The sequence below is a fragment of the Bos mutus genome, chromosome 2, assembly GCF_027580195.1.
Source record: "Bos mutus isolate GX-2022 chromosome 2, NWIPB_WYAK_1.1, whole genome shotgun sequence".
Classification (NCBI taxonomy): domain Eukaryota; kingdom Metazoa; phylum Chordata; class Mammalia; order Artiodactyla; family Bovidae; genus Bos; species Bos mutus.
In genome coordinates this window covers 109,526,768-109,550,885 of record NC_091618.1, presented here as the reverse complement: position 1 = coordinate 109,550,885, position 24,118 = coordinate 109,526,768, and the positions used below count along the sequence as shown (strand labels likewise).

Genomic DNA, 24,118 nt, shown 5'->3' with positions numbered 1-24,118 from the left:
GCTTCAGTAGTATCTACAGCCATATTCAAAAGGAATCATAAACTAAGTCTTTCATCAGTTTAAAGGAATCAAAGCTATCCGACATTCATCAAGAATACTACACTCCTGACTAAATTCTAGAAGACCACGATATCATCCACTTAAGAAAATTATAAATTAATTTTTTCCAAGTTAATGAATCTCAACTGCTAATTAATTTCATTTTTAAAGAACTTTAAAAGTTTGAAAATTACTTCTAACATAAATGCTTTAAGTTACTAAAATGAAATAAAAGATGAAAAATTAATCTTTCATATTTAATATAACTATATTTATTTGAACAGATTTTTTAAAACTATTTTTCTCAATAATTTATCTTCAAAATAGCCTTTTTGCTAAAGCAGTCAAACTACATTAGGGCTCTTAGAAATCATCTTTTAATTAAGATACAAGTCAGTTTAATAGATTTCACTAAATTTTTTAAAGCAAGCATAGAAACAATGTTTCAATCAGCTGAGCTTTTATGAGCTTAATAGACATTTTTTTTTTTTAAATGTCCAAGCTGTTTGTCAAGTTCCCTCTACCAGCACTAGAGGCAAAAGCTGCCTCTTACAGACTGCAATATTTTATTCAAAATTCTTTATGGTGTTCACAGAAAAAGCATACTGTCAAAGATAAAGTTCCTACAAATGAACTTGTTTCAATAAGAAATGTATGATTCAATGTTCTTTACTTGCAAAAATCTAGATTGTAGGAATTAGAAGTATTTAGGTTTAGTTGTTTGCCATGTCATTTCAAGACTTTTAATTTCTGCTTTTTATAAATTAATTAAGCTACATGCAATAAGATAGCTTATTTTTAAAATGAGTCCAAATACACAACATAAGAAGTTTAAGCTTTTTGTGGGCTTATTTTATCAGTTAATTAACTATCATATAAGCAAAAAAAAAAGAGGGGGGTTGTGAATGGCATGCCACCAGCAACTAAAGATAAAATTTATTTTGATTTCAGAAACATTCATTTTTAAGATGTTAGTAACAATGCTAAATGTAAACAGAACAAAATGTGTGTCTTATAATTGGCCCAAAATACCAACACTACTAAGAAAAGCTCACTATTAAATATGCAGTATTATTTTTTAAGTTCAATAATGTGGATTTTCTTTAAAAATAAAGCCTAAATTACTGCATTTTAAAAAGAATGCACACATACATTAAATGTTTTTTTTTTATTGTAACCATATTAATTAAACACACACATATACACACAATACTTCAGCATTTGTCCCCATTTCCAGTTAAAGCCACATTGCTAGTTAATGCAAGTATCACATACATCTACCTCTCTTTGAAGAACTTTAGGCCGACGTGAACTCTGGCAGATTAAAGGAAAAAGATGGGTGAGGAAGAAGTTGCTTAGATATATCAGAGTTGCTTAGATATAAAGGACAATTTAAAGTTATCTATAATCATATTTATGTTTCTTTTGGATATGACTGTTTCTGTTGTTGTTTTGTTGCTAAATCATGTTCAACTCTTTTCAACCCTATAGGCCACAGCCTGCCAGGCTCCTCTGTCCGTGGGATTTCCCAGGCAAGCATACTGGAGTGGTTGCCATTTCCTTTTTCAGGGGATCTTCCCAACCCAGGGGTTAAACCCACGTCTCCTGCATTGCAGGCAGATTCTTTACCACTGAGCCACCAGGGAAGTCCTAGGATATGATAAGATGATCTAAATGACACATCCTAATATAATGAAGTCTTTCCCTTTTTTGTTCTCACTTTTACACTTACTTGTAAAGATCCCAAGCTATCAGAGCTGGTACTTGCAAGTGAGTCTCTCTTCACTTCTGGAGCAGTCTCTGGAACTCTCACTCTAACATAATTTATAAAGTGTCGCATATTTGATACTAAGTTACTACCAGGAAACCAACTGTCATGACAACGTTCAGGTCCACATGCTGATGCCTGAAACATAAACATAATGAATACAAATCTTGTCAGTGAGGTCCAAGATACAATGGAGATGTAACAAGCCCAAATAATGGTTCACTGCCTGTTATATCCTTTAATCCCTTAAAGTCACATTTACCAACTACGAAGTGCGAATAAAACCAAATGCAAACACAAAATTTAAAAACAAACTGCTTGATGCTAATATGGAAGTCAGCTAAACTTCTCCAGAAGAAAATACATTTTTCAATTTGGAAATACGCAGTACAGGATACTTTTCATCACCCATTAAAAATAACTCATAATACAGTCAAATAACACTAATTTGGACTAACTGTGGAAGGAAGTCTGAAAAATCTATCAAAAGTCTGACTTATTCTTAGAGGAATATTAATGATCTTTTTAATATCTATGAAAGAATATAGGTTGACTCAGCTTAAGACTACCAAGTACTGCCTAGCCTTTTCACTTGTCTGTCTATTGCTGTTGTCTTTTTGTATGGAGGGAATGAGAAAAATATCAATTAACTGTAAAATCAATTTGTAGTAACTAACAATTACTTTCAAGGAAATGATACTTATACAGTCCTGAAACACATTAACAACTTATATTCTCAAGTAAACATTCTTCTTTACAACAAATCTTACTCCATTAACTTAAAATCTTTACAGAAAGAATTTGCTATTCAAAAATAAAATCCCTAATGAAATTATTAGAATTCTAGACTGAAGTCCTAACATAATTATTTACCAGTGTCTGTGTGTGTGTGTAGTTCAATTGCTCAGTCATGTCCCACTCTTTCTGACCTCATGGACTGTAGTCCGCCAGACTCCTCTGTTCATGTGATTTTCCAGGCAAGCATATTGGAATGGGTTTCCATTTCCTTCTTCAGGGGATCTTCCTGACCAGTAACTACAAAAATGGCACTAGTGGTAAAGAACCTGCCTGCCAACACAGGATATGCAGGTTCGATCTCTGGGTTGGGAAGATCACCTAGAGGAGGAAATGCCACGCCAGTATTCTTGCTGGGAGAATCCCAAGCAGAGAGGAGCCTGGCACACTACAGCCCATAGGGTCACAAAGAGTTGGACATAATTGAGCATCTGAGCACAGCACAAAAATGCACTAACAACTTTTCTTAGATCTACATATTACGAATTACAAATTTCAAATTCAATAATTCTCGAAATGGGAGTTTTATATATTAGTGAAATCTCTAAAAGAACATATGTAGTTGAAGATTTAAAAGGGCCTTTCCAAGTTCCTAAGAAGATTTTTTTCTAAGTTTGATACTCAGACAAAATAAATACCTTCAAGATGACATGCAACCTTTTATTAAGGCATACCACAACTTTAACATTTAAAAATATAATAAACTACTTACCTCTTCATCTGATTCCTCTTCAGCTGAATTTTCAAGTCCTAATTCAATCAGATATAAAACCATACAGAGTACATGTTCTGAAAGATTTTGATGATCCATCAAAATCTTTAAAAAGGGAAAAAAATGCCCCATATTACTTTTTTCCATAAAACATATTTCACTTAAATATCAAAAAGTATTTTAACCTTATAGACCAATGTAACATAATATATATGTGTTATTTATACATATATGTTATAATATATATATGTTATACATATCATATATACATATGTGTGTTATACATATCATAATCAGATATGTAAGTAAGTAAACATATACCTTGGTGAAAAGACAAACTCAAACCAAAAGAACAGGTTCCCCTCCCAGGATTACACAGTATTTTAGGCAATATTCAGAATCATTAGTTCACTGATCACCTAAAGTTTAACACATTAAATAATCCACTAAAACAATTATTATAGAAATACCAGTATCTAATAAAGTAATTTAACAGGAATATTTTACATCCTAAGTTATTGACACTTTTCTCTGGATTACAAGGATATCAGATAAATGTTTGTTACATAGGATAGTTCATGCAAATGTGTTTAGCACAGCACCTGGTATATAATTGGGAGCAAAATAATTGTTTATGGAACATTAATATTATTAAAATCTGTCTCTAAAATTATAGTCCTGAGCTTGAGTGCTCTGCACTCAGTGTTCAGTGTTCAGTTCTGTGCACACACTGTGTACATGTGTATGCACTGTGTGGTTTATACAAGAAAGGAAAAAAGAATAAAGTGGTTAGGAGACAGGTTGCGCTGAGGAAATACTGACAAATCTGACCTTATAAATGGATTATGCAAGCCTTACACATTTTATGCAGGACTCGGTGGGCTAACCTATACCAATCACTCATTCAGTATAATGCAACAAACTACTAACCAGAAGACACATAAAATACCGTAAGGAAAAAACAGCCTAGTAGCCATCTTGTTGTCTTCATTATTAAAAAGAAAAAAAAAAAAAAGCCAGCCAGCAAACGAGAGATTCTGTGGGGAGTGGCACTGTCCGCTACAGGGGAGACTAGGGAGAACAAAGAGAGGCCAGTCTAGGCTGAGCCTCCTAGAAACTGCCCAAACAGCAGAGAGGGCTTGGAAAAGCCTTAGTCACTTAGGAGCTAATCTACTGTGACTAAAAAATTAAGACTTCCAGTTCACTGATTTTCTAATGTTCCATCTGACTACTGAGAAGACTTTTCCATTCATATTTTGTGTGGCACAATGGTGAGGAGAACAGACTTTCAGAACCTTTTAAAAACCTGATTTTTTTATACACATTTTGTATATACTGAAGTTATTTGATCTTGAACAACACCTGGTCTTAAGTTTCCTCATCTTTAAAACTGGAATAATAGCCCAGAATTATTGTGAGGATTATACAATTAACATATTTAATCTGCTTCAAATAATATCTAGCAACTGGTGTTCAACAAATAGTAGGGAGGTGGCGTAGACGGGTGGTGGGAAGAACAGGAGAGCAGTAAGGCGGGACTGAAGGTTGACAGGCAACAGAGGTAATCCTTCTAACCCAAGACTCTACAGGGAGGAAACCAAGGTTCAGCCACACACTCAGCTAGCGTAAGCAACACCAGAACACAGATTTTAGACTTCCAATGACTGCATACCGTTACAACTCTGCCTCCTTTATTATTAGCTAAAATCAAATAAATTCTAGCTTGAAAACCTGTGGTATTACATCTTACAGCTTCAAATGTATAACTTTAAGGTTAAGGAAGCAAAAAAAACTTTTTTAGGTACTACAATAAAAGAGAGGATGGTTTCAGGAGAGTTTTATTAACATGTTCTATATTAAAGTTTTTTAATATTAAACATGGCAGGAGATGAAATGGTTTACTGACACTGATTTTTAGAAAGCTGACCTGCCAATGCAGTGTCAATTAAAGGTTCTTCTATTATCATAAAGTCAGGAATGATATTACAAAATTGAGATTTTTAAAAACTCGGTCATAGTAATCTTGTAACAACTAAATACTGCCTTTCTATTTTTGAGGAAATATTATTCTTATGGTAAGCAAACGAAAATGTTGAAAAAATATAACTTGAAAGGACACAAATCATTTGCAGTAGTCTTCTTTAATTTTTAAATCAAGATTTACTGACTTATTCACTTATTTAACCTTATTCAGTTATTTAACCTCTAAAACTCAAAAAACATATCTGAGGTCTTCCCTGGTAATATAGTGGATGGGAATCTGCCTGCCAATGCAGGGGGCACAGGTTCGATCCCTGGTCCAGGAGGATTCCACATGCTGTGGAGCAGCTAGGCCCATGAGCCACAACTACTGAGCCTGTGCTCTGCAACAAGAGAAGCCCCCACAATGAGAAGCCCCCACACCACAGTCAACAGTCCCCACTTGCCCCAACTAGAGAGAGCCCACATGCAGCAATGAAGACCCAGTGCAACCAAAACTACATAATAAAATGTTTAAAAAAACATATCTGAGAGATGAGAATAAAAATAGAACTGTCACTCATAGGGATTTCTACTAGAATTAAAATAATGTATATATGTGTACACAAAGCATCTGAAACAAAATCTGGCACTAAGTAAACATTGAAAAATGTCTATAAAAGATCAAAACTATAAATATCCTTTTAATAATAAAAATATTCTATTTTAACTAAAAAAAAGAACATTTTAAATTATTTTACTGAATAATTTTCTTAGAAATGAATGAAAATAAACCATTCAATTGGTTTTTTTTGAGGCCCATGTCTAAAATTTTAACAGGAGTAATTTTTGCAAGTAAAATGAAAAACTGATCATGGGGTAGAGTTAAAAGAATAGAAGGTATAGAAATCTAAAAGCTGTATTTGTTTGTATCTCAAACATTAAGAAAAAAACAAAAATGTCTGCTAACTAAATTTAATATATTAATTTTCTTAAATAATTTAAATAATATATATGTAGTGGTTGGAAATTTGTTAACAGATAGGCATACTTTTTACTTTTAAGTTAATTTTTAATTTTTCAAATTCTAATTAGAAGAAACAATAGTTTTTTTTTTCTTTGTATCTAATTGTATAATAATTCCTGTCTGAAACTGATAGGATGAATAGTTTCCCATAACAAATGGTGTAGCTCTGTTATTTTCCAACTTAGATTTGAAATTACAAGAATACAACTCACATACATGTGATTATGACATATCCTCACACATCTTAAATATATAAATACACTTTGCTTTATAAATGGTACTTTTATGTTCATATTATCTTTTGGCATTTTTATTTAAGAATTATGGTAATAAACTCTAATCTAGTCTTCTTAGTCAAATTACTACTGTACCTTGTAAAGCAGAGTGAATAGCACAATGTGTAAAGTTTTACAGTGCAAAAGTCTCATGAGACCTTTATAGCTGGGATGGAGTGGTGTCCTTTTCTTATAGGGTGGCCAAGGATTTCCAGGGAATTTTCCACTCTGTTTTAAACTATAAAAATAAAATAAAACCAAAATTAGATGATAGACACAAGATTAAACTGTGATTTAAATGGTGATTCCATAGCTTCAATCACATACGATACATGCTACTTTAGCACTTTTTGTAATAACTTTATGTACAGACCAGTAAATTTCCTCAACCTTTTTCTGGATATACCATACTATTGATTCATTACTATTGAACTCACAGCCAAGAGCACTGTAACAGCCTGAACAAAGCTTATCTAACAACAAATCTTCTCTGTAAGGCACATCAAAGCCTTCTTGCCCTCAGCAACACTACATGGTGCTCTGGTACTCCATGTGGGAGACATTCTAAACAGCAAAATCAGCAAAATCACCAAAGGACAAAAATTCAAAAACACAGCACTGAACTGACCATGAAGAGGACCCTTGTCTATAGTATGAGCTGAAACAAGAGGGCAGAGTTTTGCTTTTTCCCACTTGAATCTAGGTGCCCTCTGCACATCCACACAAATCTGTAAATAACCAGTAAGGTGCTCTGAGTATTGATTCAAGGTTTACAAATAAATTTACCAAGTAGTCAAATTAGAAAATATAGAATTTGAAAATAATGAGGATCAATTGTATATGACAGAATTAGCATTATAAATCAGTGAGAAAAGCATGGATTCTTCAGTAAATAGTCTTGGAGGTGGTTTTCTGCAGGGGGAAAAAAATAAATAAATCACTACTTCACTCTATAAAAATCAACTCCAGGTGGATTAGAGATCCAAATATAAAAAAATAAAACTTGAGAACTAATAAAATTTAGACAATCTAACCAAAAAGCCATCAAAGATAATCCATACACCACTTTCAATGCAAGAATCATGAAGGGAAATTAAGTTTTTTTTTAAAGGTTCAATTTCACCCAGTAATCCAGAGAATGTAAGTCATACATTCAGCATTCAAAGTTAAAATGACATAATGAACATAAATATTTAATTTTACTTTCACTCAAAACTCCAATGACAATAATAGTAACAGTATTTTTCTTTTAATGAAAAGCACAGGATGAGGAAAATCCAAAAAGGGAAAGAGAACGAAAATTTTGTTAATCGGAAAGCAAATGGCTATGTGGATGATTCTAGTAAACCTAAGAAAGCCAAATCACAAGAAGGCAAGGGGGAAGGCTGAAAATCAACCCCAATTACTCTGCAGAATCCTTAAAAAGCTCAGAAACTGGAAGCACCTGGTACCTCAATAATTGGGAGGTGAGCGTGTGCTTGCGTGCTCAGTCACGTCTGACTCTTTGCGACCCCACGGATTGTATGTAGCCCGACAGGCTTCTCTGTCCATGGGATTATCCCAGCAAGAATACTGGAGGGGGTTGCTGTTTCCTCCTCCAGGGGATATTCCCAACACAGGGATCAAACCCGCATCTCCTCTGTCTCCTGCTCTGGCAGGTGGATTCTTTACCACTGAGCCCCTAGGAAGCTGGAGTTGAGGAGATAGGAGGCTAAAATGAGGACTGGATGAAACTGCTTCACCCCATCCCAATAGAATTCTAGCTGGAGAATTCATCTCTGAAGAAGGTAAAACACAAGCACGGTTTAGGGTAGGAGGACATGCGGTTAAAGTCATCAAATGCATTTTGATTCAGAATACTTAGGCTTTGACTCCATTTCATTTACAGAATAACGGCAGTCAGACCACTATATTCTGGGCAATATTTGAAAATACTTCTTTGAGAAATCTTACAAACCAAAAAAGTTTCAAAGAGACTAACATAGGGGCTTCGCAACAAACCTGCTTGCTCAAATCACCCCAGAGTAAAGCTCAGGATCCACAACATCCACCAAGGCACTGAGAGCTAGCTCTTCATCACAAGCAGCCAGAACTATAGATATCCTAAGAATGCCTCTAACATGAAAGCTAGAGACTTAACAGTAGAAGACTCATCTAAAGGGAAAAGGATATTATGTAAGTAGGGGAAAGAAAATCTTAAAAATAAAAATAAAAAATTACAAGAAGAGGCAAAATGGTTTCCTGTTAAACCCATATAATGTAGGTTTCGAAGGGCAAAATTGGTGCAGCCCACATACCCATATTAGCAGAATTTCCTGACATCTGAATGAGACAAGAACACTATAAAAAGGAAAGAACTAATTCATAGTCTGGTCTCCATACAGGAGTTGATTTTTCCTGAATATCTTCTGAGACAAGGATAGGCTAAGCTGGCGCTTTAGGCATTTCAAGATCCTTCTGTCTATGGGTATGTTGAGAGCAAAGGGACACTCTTAAGATGCTGATGTGATTCCTCAACATAACATTGATGAGACAAAACAATACAGACAAGAGAAAGAAGAGGAAATGGCAGCTTCTCAGGAAACTGCTGAAATTCCAGGATGTAGCCATAGAATTTACTCAGGATGAGTGGTAATTTATGGGCATCACGCAACGGGAACTATACTTGGTCTCCCTGGGTCCTGTCTGTAAGCCAGACATGGTTACATGGTTCTTTTGCTTTATGGAGCAAAAGAAGGATCCCTGGGACGTGAAGGAAATGGAGACAACAGCCATACATCCAAGAACTGGGGCCACCACCCAAGTGGAGAATGGTGACTTTGGGATGAGCTCAAGATTTCTGGGGCACCACCCTATTACCTTACCACCAACCAATCAGAAAAAAGTCACATACCCTGTAGCCCTCTCCCCAAATTTTGCCTATAAAACCTTCTCCCTAAAAACCATACGGGGATTTGGGTTTTTTTAGAGTAGAAGCCTCTTGTTCTTTTTGCTTGGTCCTGCAATAAACCCTTCTCTGCTTAAAAAAAAAAATTACCATTAACATACCAGAGAAATAAGTTGCATCTATGATTCAAGAAGAGGGTGTCATTACATTGCTTAAAAAAAAAAGAAAAAAACTGGTTTCTATATAATACTATAGTGGCTACATATAAGCATAATTTTTTAAATAATTCCAATAGTATATAATAAAATGTTTTAATTATTATATTTCATTTAGCATAGAAAAGCAATTTTTAGCTTTTGTTTGCTTTAAGTACTAGGCCCCTAAATATGCAATGTTTAGATTAATAAAGTGTTCTGACATAAAGGTTATATATTTGTTTAAGGCAGCAGGTAACATCATTTGACTGCTCTTTTCAAAATCATTAATGGAATAATGTAAACAAAAAGCTACATGACAGAAAAAAGAATTTTAAGTGACTCAAACCAACACCTAATTACTGACTGCTGCTGCTGCTAAATCGCTTCAGTCATGTCCGACTCTGTGCGACCCCACAGACGGCAGCCCACCAGGCTCCCCCATCCCTGGGATTCTCCAGGCAAGAATACTGGAGTGGGTCACCATTTCCTTCTCCAAATTACTGACTAGTTTGAGACAAAAATGACACATATAAACTCATACAATGTACTTTAAAACATAGGCCAACAACCATTAACCTTCAAGGTGGGAAGCAACATAAGTATCAGAAATTAAGAGTTCAAAAAAATTTGCTTTCCAGCTGAATTTAAAATAACCACTATATAAAAACCACATTTGTCTTTTGGAAATGGCCTAGATAATAGTTCCAACACTGCCATTAACAAACATATTTCACTGAACTTCTCTGGATCACAATGTCCTCATATATAAAATATAATACTAAATTGAATAAATGGTTTTCCAACTGTTGGTTTGTTCTTATTGGGTTTTATTTTTCACTTTAAAAGCTGAATTGTCCATGAAAGGGTATTTTGGAAGGGAGTAAGGAAAGCGACCGGCGCACTAAGCGCGGCCAAGAGGAGCTACCCCATGTCCGAGGTCAGGGGCAGAAGCCGGGAGGACCCCATGCCCAAAGGGCGGTGGCCAAGAGGAGTTACCCCACGTCCGAGGTCAGGGGCAGCGGCTGAGAGTGCCAGGCTGCAAGGACACAGGAATGGCCAAGAAGAGCTACCCAAGTCTGAGGTCAGGGGCGGCGGCCGGGAGGAGCTACCCCACGTCCGAGGTCAGGGGCGGCAGCCAGGAAGAGCTACCCCATGCCTCCACGCCCAAGGCCAGGGGCGGCAGTCTGGAGAAGCTACCCACCCCCTGAGCCCAGGGGCGGCGGCCGAGAGGAGATACCCCGCGTCCGAGGTCAGGGGTGGCGGCCAGGAGGACCAACCCCACGACCGAGGCCAGGGGGTGGCGGCCGGGAGGACCAACCCCACGTTCAAGGAGCAGTGGCTGCGCGGGTGCAAGAGGGCCTAGAGGAGCTATTCCATGTTCAAGGTCAGAAGGGGCGGCAGTGAGGAGATACCCTTGTCCAAGGTAAGGAGCAGCGGCTGTGCTTTGCTGGAGCAGCCAAGAAGAGATACCCCACGCCCAAGGTAAGAGAATCCCAAGTAAGATGGTAGGTGTTGCAAGAGGGCATCAGAGGGCAGACACACTGAAACCATACTCACAGAAAACTAGTCAATCTAATCACACTAGGACCACAGCCTTGTCTAACTCAATGAAACTAAGCCATGCCCGTGGGGCAACCCAAGACGGGCAGGTCATGGTGGAGAGATCTGACAGAATGTGGTCTATTGGAGAAAGGAATGGCAAACCACTTCAGTATTCTTGCCTTGAGAACCCCATGAACAGTATGAAAAGACAAAATGATAGGATACTGAAAGAGGAACTTCTCAGGTCAGTAGGTGCCCAATATGCTATTGGAGATCAGTGGAGAAATAACTCCAGAAAGAATGAAGGGATGGAGCCAAAGCAAAAACAATACCCAGCTGTGGATGTGACTGGTGATAGAAGCAAGGTCCAATGCTGTAAAGAGCAATACTGAATAGGAACCTGGAATGTCAGGTCCATGAATCAAGGCAAATTGGAAGTGGTCAAACAAGAGATGGCAAGAGTGAATGTCAACATTCTAGAAATCAGTGAACTAAAATGGACTAGAATGGGTGAATTTAACTCAGATGACCATTATATCTACTACTGCGGGCAGGAATCCCTCAGAAGAAATGGAGTAGCCTTCATGGTCAACAAAAGAGTTCGAAATGCAGTACTTGGATGCAATTTCAAAAACGACAGAATGATCTGTTCATTTCCAAGGCAAACCATTCAATATCACAGTAATCCAAGTCTATGCCCCAACCAGTAACGCTGAAGAAGCTGAAGTTGAACGGTTCTATGAAGACCTACAAGACCTTTTAGAACTAACACCCAAAAAAGATGTCCTTTGCATTATAGGGGACTAGAATGCAAAAGTAGGAAGCCAAAAAACACCTGGAGTAACAGGCAAATTTGGCCTTGGAGTACGGAATGAAGCAGGGCAAAGACTAAAAGAGTTTTGCCAAGAAAATGCACTGGTCATAGCAAACACCCTCTTCCAACAACACAAGAGAAGACTCTACACTTGGACATCACCAGATGGTCAACACTGAAATCAGATTGATTATATTCTTTGCAGCCAAAGATGGAGAAGCTCTACACAGTCAACAAAAACAAGACCAGGAGCTGACTGTGGCTCAGATCATGAACTCCTTATTACCAAATTCAGACTTAAATTGAAGAAAGTAGGGAAAACCACTAGACCATTCAGGTATGACCTAAATCAAATCCCTTATGATTATACAGTGGAAGTGAGAAATAGATTTAAGGGACTAGATCTGATAGATACAATGCCTAATGAACTATGGAATGAGGTTTGTGACATTGTACAGGAGACAGGGATCAAGACCATCCCCATGGAAAAGAAATGCAAAACAGCAAAATGGCTGTCTGGGGAGGCCTTACAAATAGCTGTGAAAAGAAGAGAAGTGAAAAGGAAAGGAGAAAAGGAAAGATACAAGCATCTGAATGCAGAGTTCCAAAGAATAGCAAGAAGAGATAAGAAAGCCTTCCTCAGCGATCAATGCAAAGAAATGGAGGAAAACAACAGAATGGGAAAGACTAGAGATCTCTTCAAGAAAATTAGAGATACCAAGGGAACATTTCATGCAAAGATGGGCTCAATAAAGGACAGAAATGGTATGGACCTAACAGAAGCAGAAGATATTAAGAAGAGGTGGCAAGAATCACTGTACAAAAAAGATCTTCATGACCCAGATAATCACGATGGTGTGATCACTCATCTAGAACCAGACATCCTGGAATGTGAAGTCAAGTGGGCCTTAGAAAGCATCACTACGAACAAAGCTAGTGAATTCCAGTTGAGCTATTTCAAATCCTGAAAGATGATGCTGTGAAAGTGCTGCACTCAATATGCTAGCAAATTTGGAAAACTCAGCAGTGGCCACAGGACTGGAAAAGGTCAGTTTTCATTCCAATCCCAAAGAAAGGCAATGCCAAAGAATGCTCAGACTACTGCACAATTGCACTCATCTCACAAGCTAGTAAAGTCATGCTCAAAATTCTCCAAGCCAGGCTTCAGCAATACATGAACCATGAACTTCCTGATGTTCAAGCTGGTTTTAGAAAAGGCAGAGGAACCGGAGATCAAATTGCCAACATCTGCTGGATCATGGAAAAAGCAAGAGAATTCCAGAAAAACATCTATTTCTGCTTTATTGACTATGCCAAAGCCTTTGACTGTGTGGATCACAATAAACTCTGGAAAATTCTGAAAGAGATGGGAATACCAGATCACCTGACCTGCCTCTTGAGAAATCTGTATGCCAGGAAATATGTAGGTCAGGAAGCAACAGTTAGAACTGGACATGGAACAAGGAAAAGGAGTACGTCAAGGCTGTATATTGTCGCCCTGCTTATTTAACTTATATGCAGAGTACATCATGAGAAACACTGGACTGGAAGAAACACAAGCTGGAATCAAGATTGCCAGGAGAAATATCAATAACCTCAGATATGCAGATGACACCACCCTTATGGCAGAAAGTGAAGAGGAACTAAAAAGCCTCTTGATGAAAGTGAAAGAGGAGAGTGAAAAAGTTGGCTTAAAGCTCAACATTCAGAAAATGAAGATCATGGCATCCGGTCCCATCACTTCATGGGAAATAGATGGGGAAACAGTGGAAACAGTGTCAGACTTTATTTTTCTGGGCTCCAAAATCACTGCAGATGGTGACTGCAGCCATGAAATTAAAATACACTTACTCTTTGGAAGGAAAGTTATGACCAATTTAGATAGCATATTCAAAAGCAGAGACATTACTTTGCCAACAAAGGTCCATCTAGTCAAGGCTATGGTTTTTCCTGTGGTCATGTATGGATGTGAGAGTTGGACTGTGAAGAAAGCTGAGTGCCGAAGAATTGATGCTTTTGAACTGTGGTGTTGGAGAAGACTCTTGAGAGTCCCTTGGACTGCAAGGAGATCTAACCAGTCCATTCTGAACGAGATCAGCCCTGGGATTTCTTTGGAAGGAATGATGCTAAAGCTGAAACTCCAGTACTTTGGCCACCTCATGTAAAGAGCTGACTCATTGGAAAAGACTCTGATGCTGGGAGGGATTGGGGGCAGGAGGAGAAGGGGACGACAGAGGATGAGATGGCTTGATGGCATCACTGACTCGATGGACGTGAGTCTGAGTGAACTCTGGGAGTTGGTGATAGACAGGGAGGCCTGGCGTGCTGCGATTCATGGGGTCGCAAAGAGTCGGACACGACTGAGCGACTAAACTGAACTGAAGGAAAGTGAGATGAGCCACCTTCACTTTTTTAGCCCTCCTCTTGCTATTGCCCAGCTCCCTCTTTTAGTGATGGCCCCCAAGACATTTCTACAGAAGCTGGAGAGAAGATCTTAAAGGGCTTTTCCAGAAATTTTTCAGCAAAGATCTAAGCATCACACAAAGAAAATGGCTTATTTTCACTTAAAACTCTCTGCACAAAAAAATTTAAGAAACTTACTTTTCATTCATTTAGCAATTACTGATTGTCTACAAAGTGCCTAATATCCAGGTAGATTCTGAAGACACAGCAGCCTTAATTTACCTACTCATTTTCGCCATAATTCTTCAAAACACCTTTCTATTACCTTCTTGAAATAAAAAAAGATCACACTAAGTAAAATCAGTTTCACCACTTTTGTTCCTTAAAACTAAAAGAAGATGAAAATGACCAATAGCCAATAAGCCCCACACTTTTCCCAGTTGTGTTATAATAAGAAGTGAACCAGTCAATTATGCCATCATATAAGACATATCAATAAAAGAAAGAGATGTTATATTTCATATACAAAATAAATTTCAAAACAATTAAGTTTTACATAGAAACAAACATATTCTTCATATCCATACTTATTTTAAATATACAAAATATTACTGGGTTACTATAGTTTGTGCATAAAATTTCACAGATTTACATGAAAATGATTTTAATATGAAGCTAACGTGTATTTCTCTGTTATTATTCTTTCATTTTAAATGAAAGAATACTTCTTTAAAACTTCTTTAAGACAAACTTCTTTAAAACAAAGATTTTCAAACTGTCAAGAAACATCACAACATTTCAGAAATATTTCTAAGAAACTATAAAGGCATTGTACAGGAATTCAAAAGCAAAATGAGGAGAATGAGAGAATGAGAAAAAATATAAAGCAGAATAGGAGAGAGGAAATTTAATAAAAACAGTTCTAAGAATATGGTTTTCTCTATGCAAAGCAGTTATAAGCCAAAATATGACATGGTTCTAAACAACTAATAACACAAAATAAGTCAAAAATACAAGGTACCTACAAACAGAAAAGGTTACCTGTATGTCAGTATAGGTTTAAACCAGCTTTCTCAACCTTGACACTAATGACATTCGAGGCCAGAAATTCTTAGTTGTGGGGACCAGACTTAGCCTACGCTACATGTCAGTTTTAACCCTCTGAAGTCTGTAGACAATGGCAAATGTCCCCTGAAGGACAAAATTCATTCTGACTGGGAACCACTGGTCTAAATGAAGGAAATTAACTTCTCAAAGCTCAAGTAAAAATCTTCTATTTGAAAAATAAAAGACCACAGTTCTCTTTGCTTTACAGAGTACCTGGTATATAATAATGCACTCAGTAAATGCATGTGTGTGCGTTCAGTCACGTCTGACTCTTTGTGACCCCGTAGCTGTAATGCCTGCCAGGATCCTGTGTCCATGGAATTTTCTAGGCAAGAGTACTGGAATAGGTAGCCATTTCTTCCTTCACAGGATTTTCCCAACCCCAGATTCAAATGCACATGCCCTGCGTCTCCTGCACTGGTATATGGATTCCTTACCACAGAGCCACCTGGGAAGCCCTTACTCAATAAATGTGCATTGTCAAATTGAATTTCACTTTTAAAACTGATTACATTAAGTATTTAATGACTCTTTCAAGGCCTGGAAAGCTTCAGGCCAATCCTAGTCCAAATTGCTATGTATTATAAAGTAAAGCAGAATAATAAAATTAACTATATATTTAATTCTTGTATATTCAATGACAAGCTACCATGCACTCCCCCTGAAAAAAGGCAGACCCACTTAAGACAACAAACAGTATTTATGAAGGCCAGACTAGGTTTTCCATGGAAATGCTTCCTCCCACCCATCTTTCATTTTCAGCATGAACAATTTCAAATTTATTTACTCAATGAACAATACTGTGAATGTCTATTATGTGCCAGCACTGAGATACATTCTGAAGATATAAAAGAGAGAGAGACAAAAGTAACTTCCTTCAAGTAATAACAAAAAAAGCAAAAAAAACAATAGTTGTAAAAAGCAAACAAATAGTTACACAACTATACAAAAACTATATAAAGAGGTTGCTAAGAAAGGAGAATCTAAGGCTATCTCCCCAAGAGTTTTAGAGAAAAGTAGAGAGAAATGCCAAACTAAGTTCTGTTTTTTGTTTTTGTCTTTCTTGGGGTAGGGGTAGGGGAGTGAAGAGCATGCTAAAATTCTACACTATAAACTTTCTTCAGATGTATCTATGATGGTTCTTAAATTCAACATATATCTATTACTGCAAAGTCTTGGCAAAGAGAAGTTTCAATTATACCCAATATCTATATTTACACTTTAATAGTTATATGAACAAATATTTTCTCAAGTTCAAATACATTTAAATCATTTTAAACTTGTTTTCAAAATGTTTGCGCACAAATGAACTTAGCACAAATAAAAGATGATATTCTATAATGCTCAACAATACATTAACCATTTAATGTTTAAAAACAGGAGGAAAAATAAAAAATAAAAACAGGAGGAAATACTGGGTTGGCCAAAACACTGATTCGGGTCTTTCTGTAAACTCTTATGGAAGAACCTGCACAAACTTTTTGTTGTTGCTGTTGTTTAGTTGTTCAGTCGTGTCCAACTCTGCCAACCCATGCACCGTAGCCTACCAGGCTCCTCTGTCCATGGGATTACCCAGGCAAGAATACTATAGGGGGATGCCATTTCCTCCTCCAGGGGATCTTCCTGACTTAGGGATCGAACCTACATCTCCACATCTCCTGCACTGGAGACAGATTCTCAACTAGTGACCAGCAGCAAAGCCCTCGTATGAACTTTTTGGCCAATACAATAATACATTAAAAAGCAATCTACAACAATAATATATAAAACTGAATTGTCCATTAAAAAGATATCCTCAAAACTTTTCTGCAATTATCAACATTTTAACTATTTTGTTAAACATTTACATAGAAAATTCTTTTTACTGTGGCTATTTTCCCAGTTGTTAAGAACACAGCAATGTTACCACACTTTTTGTAGTTACCCATCATCTCTGATATGAGACCATTTTATTCTTTTAACTTGTGCCTCCTCTACTGGTTTAAAAGTAGAACAACACAAAATCAAGCTTTGCAATCCACTGGTCAAATAGCAAGTAAATAAGTTTCTTATTTTTTATGCTTATTAATATTTTCTATAATTTATTTTTATCAGATTAATGTCAGATTTTGGATCAAGATCTAGAGAACATAAATCTCAGCCATATTCTTTTTTAATCTTAAAATATTTCTTTCCTCTAAAGATTTTAAGTATACTTTAATGAGAGCTTTATCACATTTGTGCTATAACTGAATTTTTTTTATAAACAGAAGACATTCATTATTATACTAATCAATATAACAGACTTACAATGCTGTGTATCTGTCCATTGCAGACTGCACGTCTCTACGGTAAACTGTTCGAAGAATGACCATGACAGGGTCAAATTCATGATCCCAGACTTCAGCTATCATTCACAAGAGAGAAGAAAGAAAACACTGATGACTTCTTAGGAATCAAGTCAATCTCTAATGACTAACTGCGTGCATGTTCAGTCGCTCAGTCGTATCTGACTTTTCTGCAGCCCCATGGACTGTAGCCCGCCAGGCTTCTTTGTCCGTGGAATTTTCCAGGCAAGAATACTGGAGTGGGTTGCCACTTCCTCCTCTAGGGGATCTCCCCAGAGATCGAACCCATGTCTCCTGAGTCTCCTGCATGGCAGGTGATTCTTTACCATTGAGTCTCTAATAACTAATTACATTTCAGTATATCTTAAATTTAAAAGATGGTAAAGTTTAATTTGACTGAACTTCCCTGGTGGCTCAAGGGTGAAGAATCTGCCTGCCAATGCAGGAGACACAGGTTCAATCCCTGGATTGAGAAGATCTCTTACAGAAGGAAACTGCAACCCACTCCAGTATTCTTGCCTTGGAAATCCCATGAACAGAGGAGTTTGGCAGGCTACAGTTCATGGGATCATAATGGAGTAGGACACAACTTAGCAACCAAACAACAACTTTTGGAGCAAGGAAATGGTAAAACAAATGAGAAGCTATGTCCACTACCCACACTCATTTTAACAAGAGTAGGTCTGCTTTTATTGCTTTTGTATAATAAATTCATTTAAGGCTTAATTCCCCAAAACTACAAATTTATTTTAAACACTTTTTTTAAAAAAAGGTTAAAAACAACTCATCCATTCCAACTCTTATTTTACAAAGAAGAAGTCAAATCCAAAGATAAAAAACTGACTTTCTCAACATCACACAACTAGCTGATACAATTCAGTATTATATGAATGTGACACTCAATTTCTTGATTCTAATTTCAAATGTCCAGTGCTCTGCCTCAGAGTCTCAAAATGTACTGTATGTAACAATCATCCTATAGAGATTGGTAAAAAATCAGATTTCCAGAATCTATTCCCAGAAATCTAGATGAGAGCAGATTGGGGTTTAGGCATAGAAAATTACATTTTAATAAGGACCCCAACATGAATAAGTCTGACAAAGGCAACGCTCACATCACACGTTATTAATAAGCATAGCACTATACAAGAACATCATTATACTTCTAAGCTCATCTAAATTTTAGATACAAAGTGTTCTCTACAATAAAGAAATATTGTGCTTTTCCAATGGAATACATTCCAACCAGAGATTCTGGATTGTTCTTGCTACCTTTGTGAACTCTCTGAAAATTCCCACATGATAAGGCTTATTTTGGTGCCTTTTATCAAACACAGTACATGTTATTTACAACTTCAAAGTAGACATTATTTTTTCACTTAGACAACAAGCGTCAGGGGTCAGGGGTGCAAGAAACCTGTAACCTCTACTTTCTCTAAAATTTTAATTTAATGAATATGTGAAAGTGAAGAAGAAAAGATCATGGATCAAAATTTCACCTGCTTCTGGCTTTTGTCAAGCATGTCTCTACAAATCCAGGGGGAAAACCTTAGAAAACCAATAATTTAAGGAAAAGGTTTCTATGTATTTACAAAGGTTTAAAACATATGAGAACATTATCAGTATTCCATATAGATTTTTAACTGTTTCAAATTAAACTTAGGGTAGTGACAACTATTTCAAAATCAAATTTAAAGGGCATATACACTCAGAGTGTTTTTAAGTATATATTTTACGTCATAATTTCAAGTTCATTCACTTACAAACATAAACTGGTGTTCATAGATAAAGTTCCTTTATAATTTGGACTCATCTCAGAAGTCTTACTATAACATAAATCATAGATTTTTAAATAAAAGGAACCAGTATCACAGTATACTGAAAAAGACAAACATACATGTTTAAGAAAGTTGAAGGGGAAAACCAAAGCTAAGGAAATAAAAGGCAAACATTTTGTTTCAGTATACACAACAAACCTTCAAAAAAACTTGATATTTGAAAAAATACATTCATAGATATAAACGTACCTTTAGGAGTATACATGCCTTGTTGCATAGAACCTCCAGGTTCAAAAACAGGAGCCTTAAAATCAGCTACCGCTGATAAAACTGATTCAAAGCTATAACTTCCAGGAATAATACCACTTTTAGGATTTGGATTTTCTGGAATATGATGCATGTGTCAAGAAAAAAAATTAATAACTAAGATTTATAATCTTATTAAGGTATTAGTTTCCAACTTTCTTTGCTAAAATATTCTTGTCTTGAGAACCCCAAGAACAGTATGAAAAGGCAAAAAGATAGGACACTGAAAGATGAACGCCCCAGGTCAGAAGGTGCCCAATATGCTACTGGAGATCAGTGGAGAAAGAATGAAGAGACGGAGCCAAAGCAAAAACAACACTCAACTGTGGACGTGATTGGTGATGAAAGTAAAGTCCAATGCTGTAAAGAATAGTATTGCCTACGAACCTGGAATGTTAAGTCCATGAATCAAGGTAAATTACAAGTGGTCAAACAGGAGATGGCAAGAGTGAATGTGGACATCTCAGGAATCAATGAACTTAAAAGGACTGGAATGGGTGAATTTAACTCAGACGACCATTGTATCTACTACTGCAGGCAAGAATCCCTTAGAAGAAGTGGAGTAGCCCTCATAGTCAACAAAAGAGTCTGTAATGCAGTACTTGGGTGCAATCTCAAAAATGACAGAATGATCCCTGTTCGTTGCCAAGGCAAACCATTCAATATCACAGTAATCCAAGTCTATGCCCCAACCAGTAATGCTGAAGAAGCTGAAGTTGAACGGTTCTATGAAGACCTACAAGACCTTTTAGAACTAACACCCAAAAAAGATGTCCTTTTCATCACAGGGGACTGGAATGCAAAAGTAGGAAGTCAAGAGATAACTGGAGTAACAGGAAAGTTTGGCCTTGGAGTACAAAATGAAGCAGGGCAAGGGCTAACAGAGTTTTGCCCAAAGAATACACTGGTCACAGCAAACACCCTCTTCCTACAACACAAGAGAAAACTCTATAGATGGACATCACCAGATGGTCAATACCAAAATCAGATTGACTATATCCTTTGCAGCCAAAGATGGAGAAGTTCTATACAGCCAGCAAAAACAAGACCAGGAGCTGACTGTGACTCAGATCATGAACTCCTTATTGCCAAATTCAGACTTAAATTGAAGAGGGGGAAACTACTAGACCATTCAGGTATGACCTAAATCAAATCCCTTACGATTATACAGTGGAAGTGACAAATAGATTCAAGGGATTAGATCTGATAGAGTGCCTGAAGAACAAGGGATGGAGGTTCGTGACACTGTACAGGAGGCAGTGATCAAAACCATCTCCAAGAAAAAGAAATGCAAAAAGGCAAAATGGTTGTCTGAGGAGGCCTTACAAATTGCTGTGAAACGAAGAGAAGCGAAAGGCAAAGGAGAAAAGGAAAGATATACTCATTTGAACACAGAGTTCCAAATAGCAAGGAGAGATAAGAAAGCCTTCCTCAGCAATCGATGCAAATAGAGGAAAACAACAGAATAGGAAAGACTAGAGATCTCTTCAAGAAAATTAGAGATACCAAGGGAACATTTCATGCAAAGATGGGCTCGATAAAGGACAGAAATGGGATGGACCTAACAGAAGCAGAAGAGATTAGGAAGAGGTGGCAAGAATACACAGAAGAACTATATAAAAAAGATCTTCATGACCCAGATAACCACGATGGTGTGATCACTGGACTAGAACCAGACATCCTGGAAAGCAAAGTCAAGTGGGCCTTAGGAAGCATCACTACGAACAAAGCTAGTGGAGGTGATGGAATTCCAGGTGAACTATTTCAAATCCTAAATGATGATGCTGTGAAAGTGCTGCACTCAATATGCCAGCAAATTTGGAAAACTCAGCAGTGGCCACAGGACTGGAAAAGCTCAGTTTTCTTTCCAAACAACCCCCAAGAAAGGCAATGCCAAAGAACGTTCAAACTACCACACAATTGCATTCATCTCACAAGCTAGCAAAGTAATGCTCAAAATTCTCCAAGCCAGGCTTCAACAGTATGTGAACAGTGAACTTCCAGAGGGTCAAGCTGGATTTAGAAAAGGCAGTGGAACCAGAGATCAAACTGCCAACATCCGCTGGATCATGGAAAAAGCAAGAGAGTTCCAGAAAAACATCTATTTCTGTTTTACTGACTACACCAAAGCCTTTGACTGTGTGGATCACAATAAACTGTGGAAAATTCTTAAAGAGACGGGAATACCAGACCACCTTACTGCCTCCTGAGAAATCCGTATGCAGGTCAAGAAGCAAAAGTCAGAACAGTACAGGGAACAACAGACTGGTTCCAAATAGGGAAAGGAGTACGTCAAGGCTGTATATTGTCACCCTGCTTATTTAACTTATATGTAGAGAATATCATGCAACATGCCAGGCTGGATGAAGCACAAGCTGGAATCAAGATTGGTGGGAGAAATATCAATAACCTCAGATATGCAGATGACACCATCCTTATGGCAGAAAGCAAAGAAGAACTAAAGAACCTCTTGATGAAAGTGAAAGAGGAGAGTGAAAAAGTTGGCTTAAAGCTCAACATTCAGAAAACTATGATCATGGCATCCAGTCCCATTACTTCATGGCAAACAGACAGGGAAACAATGGAAACAGTGACAGACTTTATTTTTGGAGGGCTCCAAAATAACTGCAGATAGTGACTGCAGCCATGAAATTAAAAGACGCTTACTCCTTGGAAGGAAAGCCATGACCAACCTAGACAGTATATTAAAAAAAAGAGACATTACTCTGCCAACAAAGGTCCATCTAGTCAAAGATATGATTTTCCCAGTAGTCATGTATGGATATGAGAGTTGGACCATAAAGAAAGCTGAGCATGGAAAAATTGATGCTTTTGAACTGTGGAGTTGGAGAAGACTCTTGAGAGTCCCTTGGACTGCAAGGAGATCTAAAAAGTCAATCCTAAAAGAAATCAGTCCTAAGTATTCACTGGAAGAACTGATGCTGAAGCTGAAGCTCCAATACTTTGGCCACCTGATGCTAAGAACTGACTCAATGGAAAAGACCCTGATGCCAGGAAAGATGGAAGGCAGGAGGAGAAGGGGATGACAGAGGATGAGATGGTAGGATGGCATCATTGACTCGATTGACATGAGTTTGAGCAATCTCCGTGAGTTGGTGATGGACAGGGAAGCCTGGTGTGCTGCAGTCCATGGGGTCGCAGAATCTGACACGACTGAGACTGAACTCAACTGAACTGAATCGGCTGTAATATATAAAGCTGGCCACAAGAGGGCTACATAACACAACAGTTCAATAATAACTTCAATAATTAACTGTAATTTTTTAAAATAGCTTAAGGCAGCTTAATTTTTAAAATAGCTTATTTTTAAGATAGCTTAATTAATAGCCTACTAATAAATTATATGCTGAAGAAGTTCTGATGTATATTTCCCCCAAAAAATGAATACGGTTTCAGGAAATGAAAAAAACAAACCTTTTAAAATTAATCTCCATTTTCAACAATTTGCAAATATGTTATATACTTCGTCTTCGAAAATCAAAGACAGTATACTAAATATCAGCCCAGATTTTTATGAGCAAAGATTATTTCATAAAAGACGCAAAATGTTCTCCTCAAAATAAGAATGAAAAAATACTAAGCAAATGTTTCAAAAAGAAGAAAACCAGAAAATCCTAGATTCTTTCCTATTGGTTTCACATTAAAGCTATATAATATTTTCTAAATTCAAAGTTACGGAGAATTCTTTTGCTCTTTTACAGCACTGATACACAGTACATAAAGGCTGAATGAAATCATCAAACAGTATCAAGCTGTTGTCTGCTTAAGAAAATCTTCAAAGTTATCAAACAGACTTTCTAACAGGAGCCAGTTCATAAAAGTTTAGTCAATTATTTCAAACAAAATCATAATGTACAAAGTAAATTTAGTCAAAAATTCACAAAGCAAATTTTACCACTAAATAACATGATAACCTTTGTCTAAAACTTTATTAATACCTTAAAAAAATAATAAAGTGTTCACTGAATCCTCAGTCCTATACAGAGAACCTTAAGGTTTTAAAGTCTGTAGACAATAGCCTTTGCCCTTCAAAGCCTCTTGGTTTAAAACTGAATTCTCAGGAAAAAATACTCAGAATGTTTAAAACTCTGATAATTATAAGACATAACTCTAAATTTTAATGATGAATTCCAGCCTGGTTATACAAATACAGTAGATCTA

The 24,118-nt window shown here is 36.9% G+C and overlaps 1 protein-coding gene across 6 annotated transcripts in view; it reads right to left on the bottom strand.

Annotated features, from left to right (window-relative positions):
- The window catches only part of UBR3 (ubiquitin protein ligase E3 component n-recognin 3), a 204,981-nt gene that overhangs the window by 95,268 nt on the left and 85,595 nt on the right, over nt 1-24,118 (bottom strand). For 3 of the 6 annotated variants that reach the window (XM_070358202.1, XM_070358205.1, XM_070358203.1), the window contains exons 18-23: nt 19,880-20,021; nt 17,815-17,911; nt 6,672-6,813; nt 3,315-3,419; nt 1,772-1,945; nt 1,321-1,353 (exon numbers count right to left, since the gene is read on the bottom strand). In XM_070358202.1, the coding sequence (XP_070214303.1) occupies nt 1,321-1,353; nt 1,772-1,945; nt 3,315-3,419; nt 6,672-6,813; nt 17,815-17,911; nt 19,880-20,021 (693 nt within the window). The remainder of the gene's footprint in view (nt 1-1,320; nt 1,354-1,771; nt 1,946-3,314; nt 3,420-6,671; nt 6,814-17,814; nt 17,912-19,879; nt 20,022-24,118) is intronic. The other 3 variants (XM_070358208.1, XM_070358210.1, XM_070358216.1) reach the window with 1 other exon arrangement.